This window comes from Ochotona curzoniae, unplaced genomic scaffold (assembly GCF_017591425.1).
Source record: "Ochotona curzoniae isolate NIBS_2020 unplaced genomic scaffold, NIBS_Ocur_1.0 contig_3819, whole genome shotgun sequence".
Lineage (NCBI taxonomy): Eukaryota > Metazoa > Chordata > Mammalia > Lagomorpha > Ochotonidae > Ochotona > Ochotona curzoniae.
Genome location: NW_024466004.1, coordinates 57,083,284 through 57,103,061, shown reverse-complemented (window position 1 = coordinate 57,103,061; position 19,778 = coordinate 57,083,284). Strand labels below are relative to the sequence as shown.

At 56.7% G+C, this 19,778-nt stretch overlaps 2 protein-coding genes across 4 annotated transcripts; one reads left to right on the top strand and one right to left on the bottom strand.

The window, feature by feature from the left end:
• The first annotated feature begins 4,242 nt into the window (after positions 1-4,242).
• MICAL1 (microtubule associated monooxygenase, calponin and LIM domain containing 1) lies at positions 4,243-14,225 on the top strand. 2 transcript variants are annotated; one of them, XM_040983875.1, is made up of 25 exons: positions 4,243-4,442; positions 6,034-6,332; positions 6,430-6,637; positions 6,771-6,875; positions 7,166-7,270; positions 7,379-7,534; positions 8,099-8,199; positions 8,668-8,925; positions 9,120-9,235; positions 9,442-9,568; positions 9,675-9,753; positions 10,175-10,322; positions 10,595-10,785; positions 10,891-10,979; positions 11,125-11,166; positions 11,319-11,405; positions 11,537-11,693; positions 11,909-11,985; positions 12,268-12,532; positions 12,674-12,771; positions 12,979-13,092; positions 13,220-13,313; positions 13,546-13,645; positions 13,738-13,811; positions 13,975-14,225. In XM_040983875.1, the coding sequence occupies exons 2-25, from the start codon at positions 6,075-6,077 to the stop codon at positions 14,121-14,123; spliced, it is 3,198 nt and encodes a 1,065-aa protein (XP_040839809.1). In that variant the 5' UTR covers positions 4,243-4,442; positions 6,034-6,074; the 3' UTR covers positions 14,124-14,225. The 2 variants fall into 2 exon arrangements, with proteins under 2 accessions (XP_040839809.1, XP_040839810.1); XM_040983876.1 differs by having other exon boundaries at positions 6,016-6,332.
• A 127-nt stretch (positions 14,226-14,352) lies between these two features.
• On the bottom strand, positions 14,353-17,618 carry SMPD2 (sphingomyelin phosphodiesterase 2). 2 transcript variants are annotated; one of them, XM_040983878.1, is made up of 10 exons: positions 17,391-17,614; positions 17,103-17,199; positions 16,926-17,002; positions 16,525-16,618; positions 16,341-16,430; positions 15,619-15,701; positions 15,369-15,501; positions 15,180-15,284; positions 14,844-14,997; positions 14,353-14,755 (listed from the first exon to the last, which is right to left on the bottom strand). In XM_040983878.1, the coding sequence occupies exons 1-10, from the start codon at positions 17,438-17,440 to the stop codon at positions 14,367-14,369; spliced, it is 1,272 nt and encodes a 423-aa protein (XP_040839812.1). In that variant the 5' UTR covers positions 17,441-17,614; the 3' UTR covers positions 14,353-14,366. The 2 variants fall into 2 exon arrangements, with proteins under 2 accessions (XP_040839812.1, XP_040839811.1); XM_040983877.1 differs by having other exon boundaries at positions 15,369-15,701; positions 17,391-17,618.
• Positions 17,619-19,778: the final 2,160 nt, after the last annotated feature.

Here is a 19,778-nt window from a genome sequence, read left to right as displayed (position 1 = left end):
ATGACCTTGCAGGGTGTGGGTCAGAGGTAAAGGGATCCTAATTGTCTTAATGGCTTAAGTTTTTAATGTAGGCCATGGCTGCTGTGATTATTTGCAATCACATGAGAGTGAGACTGTTTTAATCTGACTTTTCATGTGTTAACTAGTTAGCTGATCTGATACAGAATGATAATGTTATTGACAATGTTTTACTCCTTTTTTTTTAAGATGGATTTATTTATTCATCTAAAAGGCAGAGTAACAGAGTGTAAAAGAGAAAGATATCTCTCATCCTTCAGTTTACTTCCCAATGGCCACAATGATAGAGGAGCCAGGAACTGGGAGCTTCATCCAGGTCTCCTATATGGGTTTGCGGGAGCCTAAGCTCTTGGGCCATCTTCTGCTGCTTTCCCAGGCATATTAGCAGGCAGTTGGATGGGAACTGGAGCAGCCAGGACTCAAATCGTGCCTAAATGAGATGCTAGCTGTGCAAGCGGTGGCATAACAAGCTATTGAATGTGAGGACTTTAGAATTGCAGTGAGCTGAGGCGATTGAGTCAGTAACTGCTTCTATTTATGGATGAGAAGTCAAGCATGGTGGTTGGTGACTTTTCCAAGGTCACACTGAGCTAGTGTGCAGCTGGCTGCTGCTTCCCAGGGAGCAGAATAACAAGAAGCTGGATCAAAAGCAGGGACAGGACTTGAATCAGCACTCTGCTATGAGATGGGGGCATCCCCAGCAGCAACCTATTCCACAGTGCCACCGCATCTGCCACTCAAACAAATCTTGCAAGTTCACTTGAACTTATTTTTTTAATTCCACTTTTCTTTAATTCTTTGAAGTATCCTCCTATTCAAACCAGTCCCTGGTGCAGTCTGTGTTGGCAGCCTCTCAAGGTAGCATCCCTGCTTTCTCTTCAAGTGAGTGAAATCATGACGCTTCGACGTCCAGGAAGATAGGAAGTGAAGAGCAGCATTCAGAGAGGCAAGCCTGGACAGAAGAAGAGGAAAGACGAGCTTCGTTTCAAAATAGCTTTCCTAAAAGTTTTGTCTTTGGTCCATTGCAATGGCTTGGTGGCTAAATCTTCACCTCATATGCCCCGGGATCCCATATAGATGCCAGTTCATGTCCCAGATATTCCACTTTCCATCCAACTCCCTCCTTGTGACCTAGGAAAGCTATCAAAGATGGCCCAAAGCCTTGGGACACTGCACCTGAGTAGGAGACCCAGAAGCAGCTCCTGGCTTCTGGCTTTGGATTGGCTCAGCTCCAGCTAATGCATCCACTTGGGGAGTAAACTAGCAGACAGAAGTTCTTTCTCTTTGTCTCTCCTTCTCTCTGTAAATCTTCCAATAAAAAAATGAATATTAAAAAAAGTTTTGTCTCGTTTATTTGAAAAGCAGCGATGGACAGAGCTGGAGATTGTGCATTTTACTTGCTCATCCACTCCCCAAATATCCACAACAGCTGGGCCAGGCTGAAGCCAGGAGCCTAGAACTCAATCCAGGTCTCTCATCTGGGATCTGACCAAACCTGGACTAATGCATTCACACAGCTTTATGCTGAGTCACTAATTAGCATAAAGCAAAACTCCAACTGAGCAGGTTATTTTTAGCATTGGTAAACTCAATGTTCCAGTATCTGTGTTTTTTTAATCATTTATCTGAAAAGCAGAGTTAGAGAAGGAGATATCTCATCTGTTGATACACTCCCCAAATGACCAAAACTTTCAGAGCTGGGCTAGGCTGAAGCCAGGAGCCCATTGGTCCATTATGTGGGTGTCAGAGCCACAAGCGCCTGGGTCATCTGCTGTGGCTTTTCCCAGGTGTGTTAGCAGGGGGCTGAATGGGAAGTGGAGCAGCATGGTAGGAACAACGTGCCTATATATTCACAAGCAGCAGCTTAGCTGGGTCAGGTGTGCCACTAGAGCTGCCCCCTTTTTATTGGAAAGGCAGATATACAGAAAGGAGAGACAGAGAGGAAGATCTTCCATCCAATGACTCACTCCCCATGTGAGTGCAACGGCTGGAGCTGAGCCAATCCGAAGCCAGGAGCCTCTTCCGGGTCTCCCACTCGGGTGCAGGGTCCCAAAGCTTTGGGCCGTCCTCAACTGCTTTCCCGGGCCACAAGCAGGGAGCTGGAAGGGAAGCGGGGCTGCCGGGATAGAACCGGCGTCCATATGGGATCCTGGGCGTGCAAGGCGAGGACCTTAACCACTGCGCCACCGCGCCGGGCCCTCCTTGATCTTTTTTAATGGAGCTGTGTAGTCCTAATCAGTTGCAACTATATGTCACCAATCAAGCCAGGCCCCACTGGACTATTGTAAACACAGGAAGTTGTGAAGCTTCTTGTTTGCCATCTGTTGATGAAAGGCACACAGGATTATCATCAAAGCTTAGGTGCCTGCTTCTAGTGGTCTTTAGAACTTCGTCTCCATATCATTGTTTAAATACGGGGTGAGGGCCCAGCATGATAGGGTAGCGGTTAAAGTCCTCGCTTTGAACATGCCAGGATCCCATATGGATGCTGATTCTAATCCTGGCAGCCCCGGTTCTCATCCAGCTTCCTGCCTGTGGTCTGGGAAGCAGTGATGCCCCCAAAGCTTTGGGACCCTGCACCCACGTGGGAGACCCTGAAAAAGCTCCTGGCTCCTGGCTTTGGATTGGCTCAGCAACAGCCTGGGGAGTGAACCATCAGGTGGAAGATTTTCCTCTCTGTCTCTCCTCCTCTCTGTATATCTACTTTTCCAATAAAAATAAATAAATCTTAAAAAAAATATGGGCGTTATTCAGCAGTCTCATTTCAGCCAAATGATGTGTCACACTCAGGAGTTAGATAGGCTCAGCAGCTGGGAGGCGGCCTTAGTCAGTCAGTCCAGCATGACCCCATGTGGCCTCCTGCTGCTGCCTGTTTTTCAGGCCTAGCTGGACAGAAACAGTGACTGTTCAGCTCTTTTGGGACCTCAGAAGGCCTCCAGACAAAATGCAAAGTGAGGGGCTGAGCTGTGGATTAACCTTCACTGACATCCCATATGGGCATTGGTTTGTGTCCCTGTTGCTCCACTTCTGATCCAGCTCCCTGCTTATGACCTGGAAAAGCAATGGAGGATGGCCCAAAGCCTTGGGCCCCCTACTCCTGCATGGGAGATCAGGAAGAAGCTCCCGGTTTCTGGCTTTGGATCAGTTCAGTTCTGGCCATTGCAAACATTTGGGGACTGAATCAGTGGATGGAAGAGCTTTCTGTCTCTCCTTCTCTGTAAATCTGCGTTTCCAATATAAATAAATAAAATTTTTAAAAACGTTAAGTGAAAACAAAGTCCTGGAACAACTTCCCACTGCCAGTGCTTTCTGAGCCCTGCAGCTCAACCAGAGTGACCCCTGGCATTTGTTTCTTGGTTTTATTAGTGTTCTGCTGTTACAGGGTCATTCCCTCCACACCCCATTCTGGGGTGCCAGTCTTGACCACTGTTGGACTATTGGACCACTGTTGGATGGACACTAGTGTGGTGTAGCTTGGACAGACAGGGGAGGGTGGGATACCAGTGCTGCCACCTGCTGCCTAACTTGTATAGGGAACAGCACCTATTGCCCATTAGTTTCTTTTAAGGTATGAATTCAAGACATGCCCACTTGTCTATGGGTCTGAAGCAGCTAAATGACCTTGACCCACTTCTTCCACCAATGGTGCAGTTTCCCAATTGGGAGTAGGAAGAAGCTGACCCCACAGCTCTGTCAAGTTCCGGTCCTGCTTTGGCAACCTGGAAGGTGAGGGGGAGGGCAGAGCTCGCTTCTCTTTGACAGCTTCTCCCATCCCGCTTTCTCAGTGTTGCTCCCTTAGACTGCAGGGGTTCCAGAACTCTAATCCGCAGCTTCTGGCCTCAGCTCGGGACCAGGCACCCTTGTGTCTGGCTCCATCGCGCGGGGCCCAGGATTGTGGCTCCCGCAGGCGTCTCCAAACTTCTGGAGGCCAGGAACGCCCTCTCCGCTCGCCAGGGAGAATCGAGGCAGGGGTCCTCCCTCCCGTCTCCTAAAATGCATGAGAGCGCCACGAGGCACCCCGGATGGCGGGGAGCTGGAGGTGTTCCTAGATCCTCCCAGGCGTCTGACCCACTCGGAGGCCCCGAAGCGGAACCGGGTGTCTTGCAGGGCCCCGCCCTTGGGCGCCACCCGGCAAGGAGTGGGCGGGTCCCGGGGCCGTCCCGAGCTGGGGTACTTGGGGAGATAATCAGATGCTAAGGAGGTGCGAGTCTACCCTTCCGGGGCGCAGCGCTCCCCCACACTCCCGCGCCACCCTGGGCCGGGCGCGCCCCGCATCCCAGCTAAACCCGGCGTGTCTCCGGCATTGCCTCCGCCCCTGGTCCCGCTCCACTCCTCTTCCTCCACTCCTCCTCCTCCGCCCTCCCACCGCCCTCCTGGGCTGGTTCGCCTGCAGGAAGCGGCCCCTCCCGGTCTCGAGCCGCAGGGTAAGTCACCCTGTAGCGACCGGTGCGGGCCGAGCTGTGTTGGAGTAGGGGGGTGGTGGTGGCGCCTCCGGGGAACTGCGGCCCCGGACGCCGCGGGCCGGTTCTGCCCTGCCCTGCCTTGCTGGCTCTCCCCGACCCAGCCGCCCAGTGGTGCAGCTGTACATCCTCCGTGACCACGGCCGCGCCTCTCCACCCATCCTCTGTCCGGCCCTTCCAGGCTGGGTCTCCCCTTCCCTTCCCTTCCCTCCTCCTCGGAGAAGGACTTTCCCTTTCCACCCCGACCCTCACCCCAAGAGGGGCATTTGTCTGTCCAAGCTTTAGCCTCCTGCCGCTACTGCAGCTGCCTGAAAACACGGAGGGCAGCGAGTAGGGGACGGGGTGGGGTTTGGGGGACTGCTTGTGGGAGGTGTGCAGAGAGGACTCCTTTCGCACCAACTTGCCCCCATCCCCTGTTGTCTCCTGAACTCCCTCGTGGACAGCTGCTCTGCACGCCGCGCCCTGCCTGGCCTCCGTGTGGGAAAGTTCTCCCAACAACCTTCAAGTTGCGTGGGGGCCGGAGCGAAGGGACAAAGCAGGCCTTGTCCGCTCGGGGAGATGCCTGGGAGAGCATTCCGGGGTATCCAAGGGAAGGAGGGGAGAGGGAGGCGGGCTGGCAGTTGCGGTGGTAGAAACCTGGGAGGGGCAAACCTCGCCGGGTTGTCTGGCCAGGGTCCCCCCTTTTACTCTCTCTTTCTCTCTCTCTTCACACACACACACACACACACACACACACACACACACACACACACACACACACACACACACACATCATGCAGGAGTCCCGCCCTCTTCCCCCTCCCCTCCCCGAGCAGCCAGATCAGGGGGAAGTGCTTCTGGGCCACAGTGAGTCAGAAATAGATTTGGGGGCCATCTCAGTCAGTCACAACATTCTCAGGCTCCTGTTGGTGTCAGGAAGTGGAACTGAGGCAGGCAGAAGTTCAGCGCTCCTCCCCCCAACCCCCATCCCCTATTGGGAGGCAAACAGACTGCTGAGCAGGAGGACAGAACCCCTAATGCCAGCGTGGTGGAGGAAAAGGATGTGTGTGTGTGTGTGTGTGAGAGAGAGAGAGAGAGAGAGAGACCAAGTGCTATGTGCCCAGCAGCCAGGGCCGCTGGTTTTAAGGGGGCTGCAGAGCCAGGGACACCACCTGTTTTGGCAGCTGTGGTACCCCTCCCCCACACCCAGCCAGTAGGGCCCTGGGGAAGGCAGGTCAAGAATCCCTGCCTCCCAGGGGTTGCAGGGGTCCTGCACAGCGCTGAGATCCCTGAACCAGCAGGCTGAGCTGGAGGCTCCCACAGCTTCCCATGTGGCCCTGTGTTCCCCAGGATCTGCTGAAGCCGCATCTCCAGATTTGGCAGATTTCACTTGGAATGGATGGGGGGTAGCAGCTGTCCTTGGCTGGCTGGAGCAAATCCCAGTCAGGGCAGTGGGCTGGGAAGGTGGAGCTAAGCCAGTTGAGGGCGGGCCTCCTCCCTCTTCTCACCTCCCTCTGGTCTCCAGCATTCTTTTCTCTTCCTGCCTTTTTGTCTCCAGCGGCTGCAGGCCTCTCAGCTCAACCTAAACTCCCTCTTCCTTGGGAACACAAGAGGGACATGGCTTCACCCACCTCCAGCAACCCAGCACACGCCCACTTCGAGAGCTTCCTGCAGGCCCAGCAGTGCCGGGATGTTCTGACCAGCTTCCAGGGGCTATGTGAGGCCCTGGGGCTACAGCCTGGCGGAGGGCTATCCCAGTACCACAAGATCAAGGCCCAACTCAACTACTGGAGTGCCAAGTCGCTGTGGGCCAAGCTGGACAAGCGAGCGAGTCACTCTGTCTACCAGCAGGGCCGGGCCTGCCTCAACATCAAGGTGGACATGTGGAGTGGGGCAGGGGGCACAAAGGGCAGGGGAGGAGAAGAGGGAGGGGGGCATGCCACACCTGCCTTCTGCCTGTGTGTGTTCGCAGTGCCTGGTGGTGGGTGCTGGACCTTGCGGGCTGCGGGCAGCTGTGGAGCTGGCCATGCTGGGGGCACGTGTGGTGCTGGTGGAAAAGCGCACCAAGTTCTCGCGTCACAATGTGCTCCACCTCTGGCCCTTCACCATCCATGACCTTCGGGCGCTCGGCGCCAAGAAGTTCTACGGGCGTTTCTGCACTGGCACCCTGGACCACATCAGTGAGCACCCCTTGCTGACCTGGGAGGACGGGTGCCCCTGGGCCTGGAGGCAGCCAGCTGGGGTCCATGTTGAGGTGGGGGAAGCTGGAACTAAGCTCTGGGGTCCCTGCGCCTAACATCCTCTTTCTTCCAGGCATCCGACAGCTGCAGCTGCTTCTGCTGAAGGTGGCATTGCTGCTAGGGGTAGAAGTTCACTGGGGGGTCACTTTCACTGGCCTCCAGCCCCCGCCTAGAAAGGGTAAGGACACTGTGTTTCTGGGAGCCCCTGTCTACCCAGGAGGCCTTGGCTAGTGGGTGATCAAGGGCAGAGTTGGGAGGCAACTGAGCAAACCCACTCAGAGCAAGCACAGACTGGAACTAGCATTTCCATTCTCCACCTTCTGTGGCCGCTGAGAAGGTGTAATCTGATAGCGCATCACTGCTTTCTAAGCACAGAACACTTGTCCCCTTAAGTTATTTTGCTGGTCTTGGGGGCGTGGGGTCCCTCTGAATTATCTTCCTTGAGCCCTTCCTACTCTTGTGCTCTAGGGTGTGGCTGGCGGGCCCAGCTCCAGCCCAGTGTCCCAGCCCAGCTCGCCAACTATGAGTTTGACGTTTTAATCTCGGCTGCAGGAGGTAAATTCGTCCCTGAAGGTGAGTGTGAGCCCTTTTCTAAAGGGGGGTCATCATCTAGGGCTTCCCTTGGGCCTCTTGAAGTCACTGATAACCCACTTCCACTCACCCACCCCGCCACACTGCCAGGTTTCACGGTCCGAGAAATGCGTGGCAAACTGGCCATTGGCATCACGGCCAACTTTGTGAATGGACGTACTGTAGAGGAGACGCAGGTGCCTGAGATCAGCGGCGTGGCCAGAATCTACAATCAGAGCTTCTTCCAGAGCCTGCTCAAAGCCACAGGTCAGGAGCTCCCTGTCCCTGGCTTTCCCTTCCCCTTCCCTTCTGGCCATGGGCAGCCAGACTCTTGCCTCTCCCACCACCTGTTCTCAATGCAAGGAATTCCACCCTTTTCCATCTTGATGTTGCTGACATCCTTCAGGGATTAAGCAGACATTGCCCCATTTGGCCACCTAGCAAAGGGACAACAACAAAATACCCAAAAGCATCACCATCTCTCACAACTTGCATGGGAATTTTACTTTGTGGTCCCTTTTTGTGAAAAATATGATGAAAATTTAAAATGGAAACGGCATTTTAAGAAGATGCCCTTTGTTTACCTTGGCTTCCTGCTTCCATGGGCCACCATGGGGCAGGCCTGCCAGCTGCCACCCTACCCAGGCTTTCTTCTTTGCTCCAAGCCATCAAATATCCTAAGGCCTGATGCTTTTTGCTGCCACGGGACTCTGCATCCTTACTGTGTGAGCCTAGCCCTCAGAGGTCAGGACAGGATTGGGTGTTGGATAAGACGGTGGCTGCATCGCCAGATGGAGACCCAGTGCCTGCCCCCTGGTTCTGTCTACATAGGCATTGATCTGGAGAACATCGTGTACTACAAGGATGACACCCACTACTTTGTGATGACAGCCAAGAAGCAGTGCTTGCTGCGGCTAGGTGTGCTGCGCCAGGTGGGGGCTACAGGCAGGGAGGGCCTGGGTGGTGGGCCCTGGGAGGTGCAGGCTGGTCCTGGACAAGTCCACCTCTGGTGGGTGTGGAAGGACCCCATCCTTTCCTGTCTATCCCGGCATGAACTCCCCTCTGCATAAGCTCTTCTCCCCTGATGCCATGAGCCTGCACACCACACACAGTATTACAGTTGGGAGTTCCCATGCAAGTCAGGAATTCTGTGTTTCTTGCTGGCTCCTTCCCGGTACCTCTGGGGTACCTAGGAGCTAGCAAGCACACAGTAGTGTGTTTGCTAAATGCAGGGACTAGATGAGTGTGACGGCAGTTGTGACTGGTCAGCAGTTATGCTGCATTCATTCTCATATGATTGCCCTGGGTAATGGTATGTGTACCTGCTGCACCTTACCAGGCTTGGCCAGGTCGACTGTGTTCTTGGTGGTCTCAGGGGCTCTGATCTGTTGGCTCTGTAGGACTGGCCAGAGACCGATCGTCTGCTGAGCAGTGCCAATATAGTGCCCGAGGCTCTGCAGCGCTTTGCCCGGGCAGCTGCTGACTTCGCCACCCATGGCAAGCTCGGGAAGCTGGAGTTTGCCCAGGATGCTCATGGACAGCCTGATGTCTCTGCCTTCGACTTCACGAGCATGATGCGTGCGGAGAGTTCTGCTCGGGTGCAGGAGAAGCATGGCGCCCGCCTGCTGCTGGGGCTGGTGGGGGACTGCCTTGTGGAGGTGAGGGCTCCACAGAGTGTGCTGCCATGGGAAGAAGAGAAGGCAGAAGAACCTTACTTGTTGGATGGGGGAGGGGCATTGACTACTGCTTGGTGGTAACTAGTGTGGAGTGGGTTGGGAGTTGGGGAATATCTGGGTTTGAGATTCTCTGACTGCATTCTCACTGAGCTGTTTCTCTTCCTCTAACCATGGAGCCTTTCTGGCCCCTGGGCACTGGAGTGGCCCGGGGCTTCTTGGCAGCATTGGATGCAGCCTGGATGGTGAAGCGGTGGGCAGAAGGCGCTGGACCCCTAGAGGTGCTAGCAGAGCGGTGAGGCCTGAGTTGAGGGATGGTGTTAAGGGATGGAGGGATGAAGGGGACCGGTGATGAGGGTCAGAAAGCGGCCAGGAGGGCTGAGTGAATAGCTGGGGCATGGGCAAGGGGAATGCAAGGCAGATTGGGCAGTGGGAGGTGGGGGTTGGCTGCTGACAGGGGCCTTCCCAATGTGTCTTTGCCCCCACCCCCTCACCCCTCAGTGAGAGCTTATACCAGCTCCTGTCTCAGACGTCCCCAGACAACATGCACCGCAACGTGGCTCAGTATGGACTCGACCCAGCCAGCCGCTACCCCAACCTGAACCTCCAGGCTGTGACCCCCAATCAGGTGAGACCCTTCTGCCAACCCCCATCCCCCTGTCAACACCCCGCTCCCGGGCAGACCCCTTCCCCTGGCTTCAGCTCACCTGGAGCTCTGGTATGGGCTGCCTTAGGTCCGAGACCTGTACGATGTGGCGGCCAAGGAGCCTGTGCAGAGGAGTGACAAGATAGACACGGGGAAGACCAGTCTTGGTGAGCAGACCTCCCTCCAGGGGGACACAGGGTAGAGGCTGGGCAGGGGGCGGGAACACTGCTTGGATAAGAGCCTCTAGGGTGGGGGTGGGAACTGCATCACAGAGTAGCCACTACAGGTGCACCTCCAACCTGGGCTGTTTTGCCAGCCCAACTCTACTTTCCTTAGAGCCCCAGCCTTCCTTCTGCTCTAGATGGTGCACTATTAGCCATTTCCTTTGTCACTCCTGGACATTAAATGAGAATGGGGGAGAAGGAAATGTTACTGACGGTGGTGCCCCCGGGAGGGGAGTGTGTGTGCCTGACTCCACCTCTCATGCAGGATTCCCCTCCTTCCCTCGCTGCTCTGTCTCTAATCAACTGGGCTGTGAGCCAGTGGGCAACAGAGACAACCTTGGGCAAGCCCAGCCTTTTCTTCCAGGGGCAGCTGGCACCCAGGAGGAGCTGCTACGCTGGTGCCAGGAGCAGACGGCTGGATACCCGGGAGTCCGTGTCACAGACCTATCTTCTTCCTGGGCAGATGGGTTGGCTCTGTGTGCCCTGGTGCACCGTCTGCGGCCTGACTTACTGTGAGCCGGGGTGGGGCCCATGAGGTGGGGATAAGAAGGGGAGGTCCCTGGCAGGCCTCAGTAAGGGGTTTACTGGGAGGAGTTAGTATGCCCCGTTGAGTCCCAGCTCCATGTTTTTGTTCCAGTCATTTAGCCACCCTAGAGACAGTGTCCCTGCCTGCACACCCACACCCTTTGAGAATCACATGCAGAGAACAGCCACCCTCACCTCCCCTGGCTCTCCCCTCCTGGTTCTTCTCATCTCTCATTGGCTCCTTTCCCACACTACACAGGGAACCCTCGGACCTGCAGGGCCTGGGGGCTCTGGAGGCAGCTACCTGGGCGCTGAGGGTGGCAGAGCATGAGCTGGGCATCGCGCCCGTGCTGTCGGCTCAGGCGGTGGTGGCAGGGAGTGACCCGCTGGGCCTCATTGCCTACCTCAGCCACTTCCACAGTGCCTTCAAGAGCATGCCCCCCAGACCAGGTGAACTGGAGGGCAGGTGTTGGGAGGTGGAAGTGGAGAGGTGTCCAGGGGGCATGGAGCCATCGCCCCTTCTGCCCTGACCCCCTGCCCTAACTCTCTTTGCAGGCCTGACCAGTCAGATCTCCCCAGGGACTCCCAATGCTGTTCTATTCCTTGGCAAGCTCCAGAGGACGCTGCAGCGCACCCGGGCTAAGGTAGAGGAGAGTGGGTAGGGTTGGGTGCCCAGTGGAGGTGCCTGGGGTGGCTGGAGCAGGCTATTCACAAGGAGCCTGTGTGTGTGTGTGGGGGGGCACTGGAAGCTTAAAGTTGCATGCTCAGGTTTGCACAACCTTGTTGCAGGAAAATGGGGAGGAAGCTGGTGGCAAGAAGCCTCGCCTGGAGGTAAAAGCTGTCCCAAATGACCCACCCCCTGCTCCCCTGTTGGCCCCCTCAGCCTATCTCCTCACCTGACTCTACTCCCTTCCCACCTTTCTGTGCATTTGCACCTGACCACTCTTCTTCTGCCCTCCTGGCCTGACCATCTATCTCCACAGGCAGAGGCTGAGACTCCAAAGACAGAGGAAGCACCTGCCCCAGAACCCATAGTACCCCAGCCACCCCCATCCCATCAGCCGGAGGAGGTGAGAGCCCGGGCCCCTGTCTGCAGGCCAAGGGCCAGGGTTGTTGGGGGATGGATGCTTCAGGGGAAGGAGGAACTTGGCAACTGCCTGAAGCCCTCACTGATCATGTCCTGGGGGTGGGGGCTCTGCAGGCTGGTGCCGGGGACTTGTGTGCGCTTTGTGGAGAACGCCTCTATGTCCTGGAGCGCCTCTGTGCTGACGGCCGCTTCTTCCACCGAAGCTGCTTCCGCTGCCACACCTGTGAAGCCACACTGTGGCCGGGCAGCTACGGGCAGCACCCTGGAGACAGTAAGTGGGTTGGAGACCTCCAGGACATGAAGGAGGGGGAGAATGTGCTGGCCTCCAGACAGCACTTTTCTTCCCCTGAACTCAGGGACTTCCATGTCCCCTGGGGGGCCTTCAGATGGTCACCTGCATACCCCACTGTCCCTGAGAAACCCTGGAATGTCTGGGCACTAGGCTGCCCCTACATGATACCTTTACATCCTCTCCATCTTCCCCAGAACATTTCTACTGCCTCCAGCACCTGCCCCAGCCAGACCACAAAGAGGACATCAGAGATGGGGCCTCGGAGAATCCGGTAAAGACAGAGTGTGTGTGTGTGTACGCCTCTGTGGTGCTGGTGGGTAGGGAGCTGCAGGAGAGGAAAAAGGTGTCCGGCCCCACACACATTGCTGGGGGTAGCTGTGTGCTGCAGGTGCAGAGCAAAAGATGTTTTGCTTTACTTATTGCAGTATCCCAAGCATCTAGAACCTTGCCTTTTTAGTCAGTGGGGGTAAATGATTGACTACCAGGGCCCATAGGTGCTCCAAGCATGGCAGGCAAGGAGCCATGAGCCAGAGCACATGGTGGCTTTTTTCAGGAACTCCCTACAGGTGATGACAGCACGCCATCAGGCCCCTTGGCTCCCACAGACCCACAGGAGGGAGCCAATCCCCTCCCAAGGCCCACCCGTCGGTTGATCCGCCTCTCCAGCCCTGAACGCCAGCGCCTGTCCTGCCTTAACATCACCCCTGATGTGGAAATGGAGGCTCCACCCAAGCCGCCACGGAGCTGTGCTGCCTTGGCCCGCCAGGCCCTGGAGGGCAGCTTTATGGGGTGGGGTGTGCCCGCCCAGAGACCTCAAGGTAACTGCTCTCCCCACCAACCTGCTGCTGACCCAGAGTGGGGGAGGGGATGGGAACATGGGGATTCCCACAAGGGATTCTGGGGAATCGAAAGTGGGGGTCACGGGGATCCCAAGTCACATCTGCCGCTCATCTGCTCAGATCTGGTGACCTTGGAGAAGGAGGAAGAGAGTATATCATCCAGTGAAGAGGAAGAGGAAGAAGATGATGGTGTGCCAGTTGACTTGGAGCTGGAGCAGGTGAGTGGGAGGAACCAGCCACCTGTTGGGCTCAAGCCGACATGACACATCCACAAAATGCTTCCCACCCCAGACCTCAGGAAAACCCCATACTGTGTGCCATCCCCTAGGCCCCTGGGGACTCTCACCTGGCTGCCCCCTTCTCTGCCAGGACTTTCTTGCTGTCTCCTCTTTCAAGCAGACCTTCCCCCACTCCTCCTCCCACAGGCCTTGATGACTTTGGCGAAAAATTCAGGCACCATGGCCAAGTACCCGACGTGGCGCCGGACTCTGCTGCGCCGAGCTAAGGAGGAGGAGATGAAGAGGTTCCGCAAGGCTCAGGTGAAGTGTGGAGGTCCCAGGAGTACTAATGGGGGGAGGGGAGGGGGAGGTAAGAGCCCTGAGCTGCTTAGGTGCTCCTGTTCCGGAGCAATCTGGATGCCTGAGCCTCCCGTTTTGCACTCCTCAGGCTGTCCAGCGGCGACTCAACGAGATCGAGGCTTCTCTGAGGGAGCTGGAGGCCGAGGGTGTGCAGCTGGAGCTCGCCCTCAGAAGCCAGGGCAGTGAGTGCAGGTTCAGAGGGGAGGGAAAAGCTGGGATGGCTCTCTGCTTGTGGCAGGGTTCAGTCCTTGGCCATCCCTTAAGCCACCAGGCTATGGGGCCCAGCCACCCAGCTCTAACACTTGTAATCAGTGGTGCCTTTCTTTCAGTCCTGTCATCCCTAGGACTGACCCCAACCCCTTCTGACCTTGGCCAGAGGTGTCCTAACCACTGTCTCCCTTCTTTCCTTCTCAGGCACCCCAGAACAGCAAAAGAAACTATGGTTGGAGCAGCTGCTACAGCTCGTTCAGAAGAAAAACAGCCTAGTGGCTGAGGAGGCCGAGCTCATGATCACGTGCGGAGTGGGGCGTGCTGGGGGATGGTGTGTAGAGTTGGGGAGCCTTTGGGTAACCCGGACAGCTGCACCCTAACTCCTGACCTCCACAGGGTGCAGGAGCTGAACCTGGAGGAGAAGCAGTGGCAGCTGGACCAGGAGCTACGAGGCTACATGAACCTGGAAGGTGAGCAGGTGTGATGGGAGCTGGGCTGGTGCTGATCAAGCCACAGGTCCTCAGCACTGTGGGCTTCTGATGTGGCTCAGGAGGCAGCTGGGGAATGCACCCTTCAGTCGGCCTTCCCTAGGGGTGCCTCGCCTGCCTACCCAGTTGGTATCTCTCTCTTCAGAAAGCCTCAAGACAGCTGCTGACCGACAGGCTGAGGACCGGGTCCTGAAGAAGCTGGTGGATGTGGTGAACCAACGAGATGCCCTCATCCGCTTCCAGGAGGAGTGCAGGCTCAGCGAGCTGGCCTTTAGGCCAGAGACCCAGGGCTAGACGAGGAGGCTTCCCAGCAGATACAGTGACACACTCATCCGTTCAACTGGACTGCCTAGGGGAGGGCTTCACTGTTGACAATAAAAAACGCTTCTGCCACCAACAGGCCTTGGCATGCTCGCAGGAGGGATGGAAGACGCACAGGAGCCTGAAGGTGTGCCCTGTGTGAAGCGGGCCGAGCTTTTGGCTCCCATGGGCCCGTCTGCCAAGGAAGAAGGTGATGAGCCTCTCAATTGTTCAACTTTATTGCTCTTTCAGTCCTTCCCCCTCCCGTAGCCCCTGGAGTGGAGCTGCCTCACGCTCTTGGTCCGGCTCCTGGGCCTCTTTTGCCTGTCCCAGCACGTGCTGGAGCTCAGCCTGGGCCCTACATAAGCCTTTGGCCTCCTGGATGTGGAAGAGGTAGACAACTCCTGCCCCCAGCACCAGTCCTACATTGGGGGTCCATAGCAGTATGGCCACTTCTTTAGCCCCTTCTCTGGCTGCCAGTGCACACAGCAACGCCAGGAGAAGCAGCCCCAGACCAATCACATAGCTAGCAAAGGTGGCCCACCAGCGAGCCTGGGCCATTCCCTGCCCCAGCTCGCTCCACGCCTCCCTTAACACACCGGTCAGCGGAGACTTCTCTCCTGGTCCTGGAATGAGAGGGACAGAGGTCAGGGCAGAGGGTCTGTCTGGAGGTGAGGAAGGAGCAATGGGAGAGCGGGGCAGGGTGGTACACACCAGAGGTGGGGCTGGGATCTTGCTGTGGAGGGCTGTGCCTCACACACAGAGTGGCCATCAGGGCCTCATGATCGGAGAGAGGGCCGCCGTGGTTCGGGTCATGGCCCGTGGTGGTTTTGAAAGTCTTGCAGGAGATGCAGAGTCCGGAAACAGCCTAGGGCAAGTCAAGGGCACAGAGAGGCTTCTGTGGCAGGTTCTCTTCTTTCAGGAGAACCTGCTCCCAGTCCTCCCATTCTCCACCTATCCTATCCATGGTCCAGCGCCAGCTGAGGCCCATCACAGGGGATAGATGAAGAGGCCAGTAGGGTTAGGATGTCTTGGGCATGGGAGCCTGACCTTGTAGAGCACGTAATCGATGCGAATGCCACAGGGAAACAGCTCCAGGTCCTGCTGGCTGACATAGCAGTTCCCAGGTACCATGGTACAGCCATCTTCAGCACCCTAAAGGGCACGAACGGCTCAGACTAAGATAGGCAAGGAAAGAGGGAAAAGGGCTGGGGCATAGGCAGGAAGATGGGCTCTCACCTGGAAGTCCTGGGCCTCAAGGTAGGCATCGCATAGCCCCGTCCACTCCTTCAGCAGGCGGCAGCCCAGGTCTTTGGGGTGCATGTTGAGGTCTCCACACAACAAGACCACGTCTGCCTTCTTGGACGTGTGGCTGGGGGAGGAAGGCATTCTTCCCTCACCGTTTTTGCCCTGTTTAAGTGGGGTCCCAACATTCCTTGTGGCCCCTGGCCCCCCATCCCACTTCCCCTGTAAGCCCAGGCTCACACACTGGATGAAATGGGCCAGTTCCCAGGCTTGGGCCACGCGATGTGCTAGGTAGATGTCCCTCTGGCGACTGTACTCGGCATGGAGCTGAGTGAGAAAGGAGAGGACCCCAGGTAAGCTGGGGGGCCTGCGATCGGACGTGCTGTGGAAGGGTGAACTCTGCCCGCTGCTATCCTAAGAAGTCCTATGCTACCACCTCAAAGACTCTGCCAGCTACTCGAAACTGCCAAGCTTCTGAACAACTCCCAGAACCCACGGCAGATGGCAAAGTGGCACATTTCTGCCAGGCCAAGCAGAACTGCTGGTGGAATTCTGTTCACTGTGGTTTCTTTATAGAGACATCAAAGGACAAAACTACGCCAGACACTGTAAACCATGAAATGAACAAGACTACACCAGGCACAACAACAGCATCAAAGAAGTGACCAAGAGGCCCCAGCGTTTCTGAAGACTTTGCTATTCTGAATTCTGAACAAGATTGCTCGATGTGTCCTTTCTAGAATCAAAATTTGCTGTTGAACAGTTTTGTGGGGCATGCCCTCCATTTCCTGTCAATTCTGTGTGAGAGTCCATCCTAACAAACTCTGTGTAGGGGGCTTGCACGCATGCCTCATTCATTCTAGCGTCACCTAAAAGCATGAAGACATGAACCCTCACTGTCGGTTGGCACCTAGTGGCGAACCGCCTCTCCCGCCCGCGGCGCTGCCGGCCTCCCCACTCACTCACGTGGGTCACATAGGCGTTGACCACCAGTCCGTTCAGATGCAGCACCAGCAAGCCCACGGCCTTGCCACAGAACCAGTCTCCATGATGGATCTGCAGGGGAGGGTGAGGCAGCGGGAGCTCAGGGTCACATTGCCCCGCTGCAGCCGGGGCAGGAGGTGGAAGAGGTGGAGAAGGCCTTGCTTACCATATACGGGTAGCCATTGAGCGTGTAGACGTGCTGCGTGAGTTCCTGGATTGGGTGTTTGGAGAAGACACAGAGGCCACTGCCAATGATGCCGCTGAAAGCCAAGTCCTGCTTAATAACCAGAAAAGTAGGCAGGGAAACACCCGGCCCTTCACCTGCCTGGTCTGACCAGCCCCTTTTTTGTTTTTCTGCCTCTCTCTACTTCTGGGACTAGCCCCACCGGCCAACAAAAGTTCAAGGCAACAACAGTTGCAGGAGGATTGACCCGGACAGATGGGAGATAATAAGCCTGAGATAGGCAGAAGTGATAAGATCTTCCCAGGTCACCCTCTGAATGAAGATGAAGAGGCCAGGAGTTCGCTGGCAGGTGCAGGAACGGCTGGCACGGCCAAGTGCCTCACCTCCGGAAGTAGTGTGCGGCTGGGTAGGTAGGCGACAGCTTCTGTTTCAGGTACTGGAAGTCGTACTCGCTCCACACCTGAAGAAAGGGTTATGAGGATGGCAGCCTGGCGCCTCCCGCCCTGCTCGCCCGTCCTCCCTCCCGGGGGTAGCCGAGTCCCGCACCCCAGCCTGCACACCTCCTGCAGCAGGGCCAGGTCGAAGCTCTCCATGTTGAGAAAGTCCCCGAGGCGCGTCAGCCGCTCGGCCCGGTGCTTGCTCAGGTAAGGAATGCCCCTGAGGAAGAGAAGGGGCCAGGCAGGGGAGAGACGTGGTTGCTGGCACCCGGGAGCGACGCTCTCCGGTCGGGTCCGATGGAGTCGCGGCCCCGGAGCGGCAAGAAAGCCTCGCTGTTTCCCTTCCCGGGCCGCAGCGTGGGTGCGGGTGGAAAGTGGGGTCCCCACCTGCCCTCGGAGGGGCACACGCACCAGTAGTTGAGGTTAAAGACCCTCAGTCGTAGCGAGAAGTTGGGCTTCATGGCGGAGATGCTCCGACGCCGGCCGGCCGGCTCCGGCTCCCGGCGACTCCGCGGCGGGGGCGGGCGGGCCGCGCCTTCTTACCCGGCGGCGCGCACAAGGGTGGGCGGCCCCCCACGACCCAAGCGGCGCCCGCGGCCGCCCGGCTCCCGCGTTGCCCGGACGACCGGCGCGCTGACCCAGATCGCGCGGCCCGCCACCCCGGAAGGCCACTCGGTTGCGACAGCTGGGCGCGCACCGGCCGGCGACGGCGCTGTGGGCCGGGCGGAGGCGGGGTGGCGTTCCCGAGTGGGCGCCCCGGGCGGGCGGGCGGGCAGGCAGGCGGGCGCGCGTCGGCTCGCTCCGGGTCCCGGAAGTTTGCCTCGGGCCCGGGCCGCACGCGCGCGCGCTCTCGCCGGCCCCCTGACTGCCTTCCTCCCACCCCCCCAGCAACAGGCGCCAAGTTGAAGGAAGGCCCCGCCTGTTCGGGGAGGAGCGCGCAGGGGGCGGGGCCGCGCGGTTGCCATAGCGACTTGTTTGTGTTGGCGCGCCCGAGTCCAGCCGGACGGCTCGAGGCGCGGCCATGGCCAGCAGGCCGCCGGGAGGGACCCGGGCTGGCGCCGGGTGCGTTTCCAAGTCGTTGCCCGCGCGGCCGCTGCAGGTGAAGGTGGTGGGGCTTTTCAAAAGTTCCAGCTTCCAGACTGCGAAAAGTACTGCTGAGGTAACCGCGAGGAACCCCTCAGGCGCTCGCGGCCGCCTCGCGCTCCCGGCTCTGGTTGGCTGGGTAGGGGGTCGGCGTTGAGGACGCGGAGGAGCAGGCAGGGGAGGGTCCCCAGCGGGCACGGCGAGTCCAGAGCGAGAGCTGAGCGAGGGAGCCTTCAGAAGTGCAGGGGGAAAGGTGGTGCTCTCCTACGTGCCCACACATCTTATTCCACAATATTTTAAAAATGATTTGTACGTTTAAAAAATCATGCAGAATGATTTTTGGAGGAAAGTGATACCATCTCACCAACTGTTTTTTAATGCATGTTTTCTTCACAACTGATTTCTTTTCTTTAATTTAAAAAATATTTATTTACTTTTATTGGAAAGGCAAATATACAGAGAGAAAGGGATACAGAAAGATCTTTTGTCTCCTGGTTCACTCCCCAAGTGTCCACGTTGGCCAGAGCTGAGCTGATCCAAAGGCAGCAGCCCAGAGCGGCTGGGTATCTTCCGGGTATCCCACACAGGTGCAGGGTCCCATGGCTTTGGATTGTCCTCAACTGCTTTCCCAGGCCGCAAGCAGGGAGCTGGATGGGAAGTGAAGCAGCTGGGACACAAACCAGCACCCGTAGAATATTGCTGCGCATACAAGATGAGGATTTACCCATTAGTCTATCACACCTGGCCCCCACCCAACTGACTTTTTTTAAATTTTAAAGATCTATTTATTTTTATTGGAAAGCTGAATATACAGAGAGGAGGAGAGATAAAGAGAAAGATCTTCAGTTCACTCCCCAAGTGGCCACAGCGGCCGGAACTGTGCCAGTCCGAAGTCAGGAGACAGGAGCATCTTCCAGGTCTCCCACATGGGTTCAGGGCCAAGGCAGTCCTTAACTGCTTTCCCAGGCCACAGGCAGGGAGCTGGATGGGAAGTGGGGCTACTGGGATTAGAACCGGTGTCCATATGGGATCCCAGCGTGTTCAAGGTGAGGACTTTAGCCACTATGCTGTGGCGCTGGGCCCACTCAACTGATTTTTGAAAAGTATTCAGGAATGTTCTTCCCTCCAAGATTGAATAAATATTGAGTTTCTTTTGTCTTCTGTGATTTTTTTTAATAGAAAGGCAGATCTAAAGAGAGAAGGAGAGATAAAGATCTGCCAGCTGGTTCACTCCCTAAATGGCAGCAAAAGTGAGAACGGAGCCAGTCCAAAGCCAGGAGCCTGGAGCTTCTTCCATGTCTCCTACATGGGTGCAGGGTCCTAAGGCTTTGTGCCATCCTTTGCTGCTCTTCCAGGCCAGGCAGAGAGCTGGAATGGAAATAGAACAGCCAGAATTCAAACTGGCATCTGTATGGATGCTGGTGCCAGATGCCAGAGGATTAGCTTGTTAAGCCAGAACACTCGCTCATAAATAAATATTATTTTTTAAAAGATTTATTTTATTTTTTTAAAGATTTATTTTTATTATTTTTTATTGGAAAGGCGGATATACAGAGAGGAGAGACAGAGAGGAAGATCTTCCGTCCGATGATTCATTCCCCAAGTGAGCGCAACGGCCGATGCTATGCTGATCTGAAGCCAGGAGCCTCTTCCGGGTCTCCCACGCGGGTGCAGGTTCCCAAAGCTTTGGGCCGTCCTCGACTGCTTTCCCAGGCC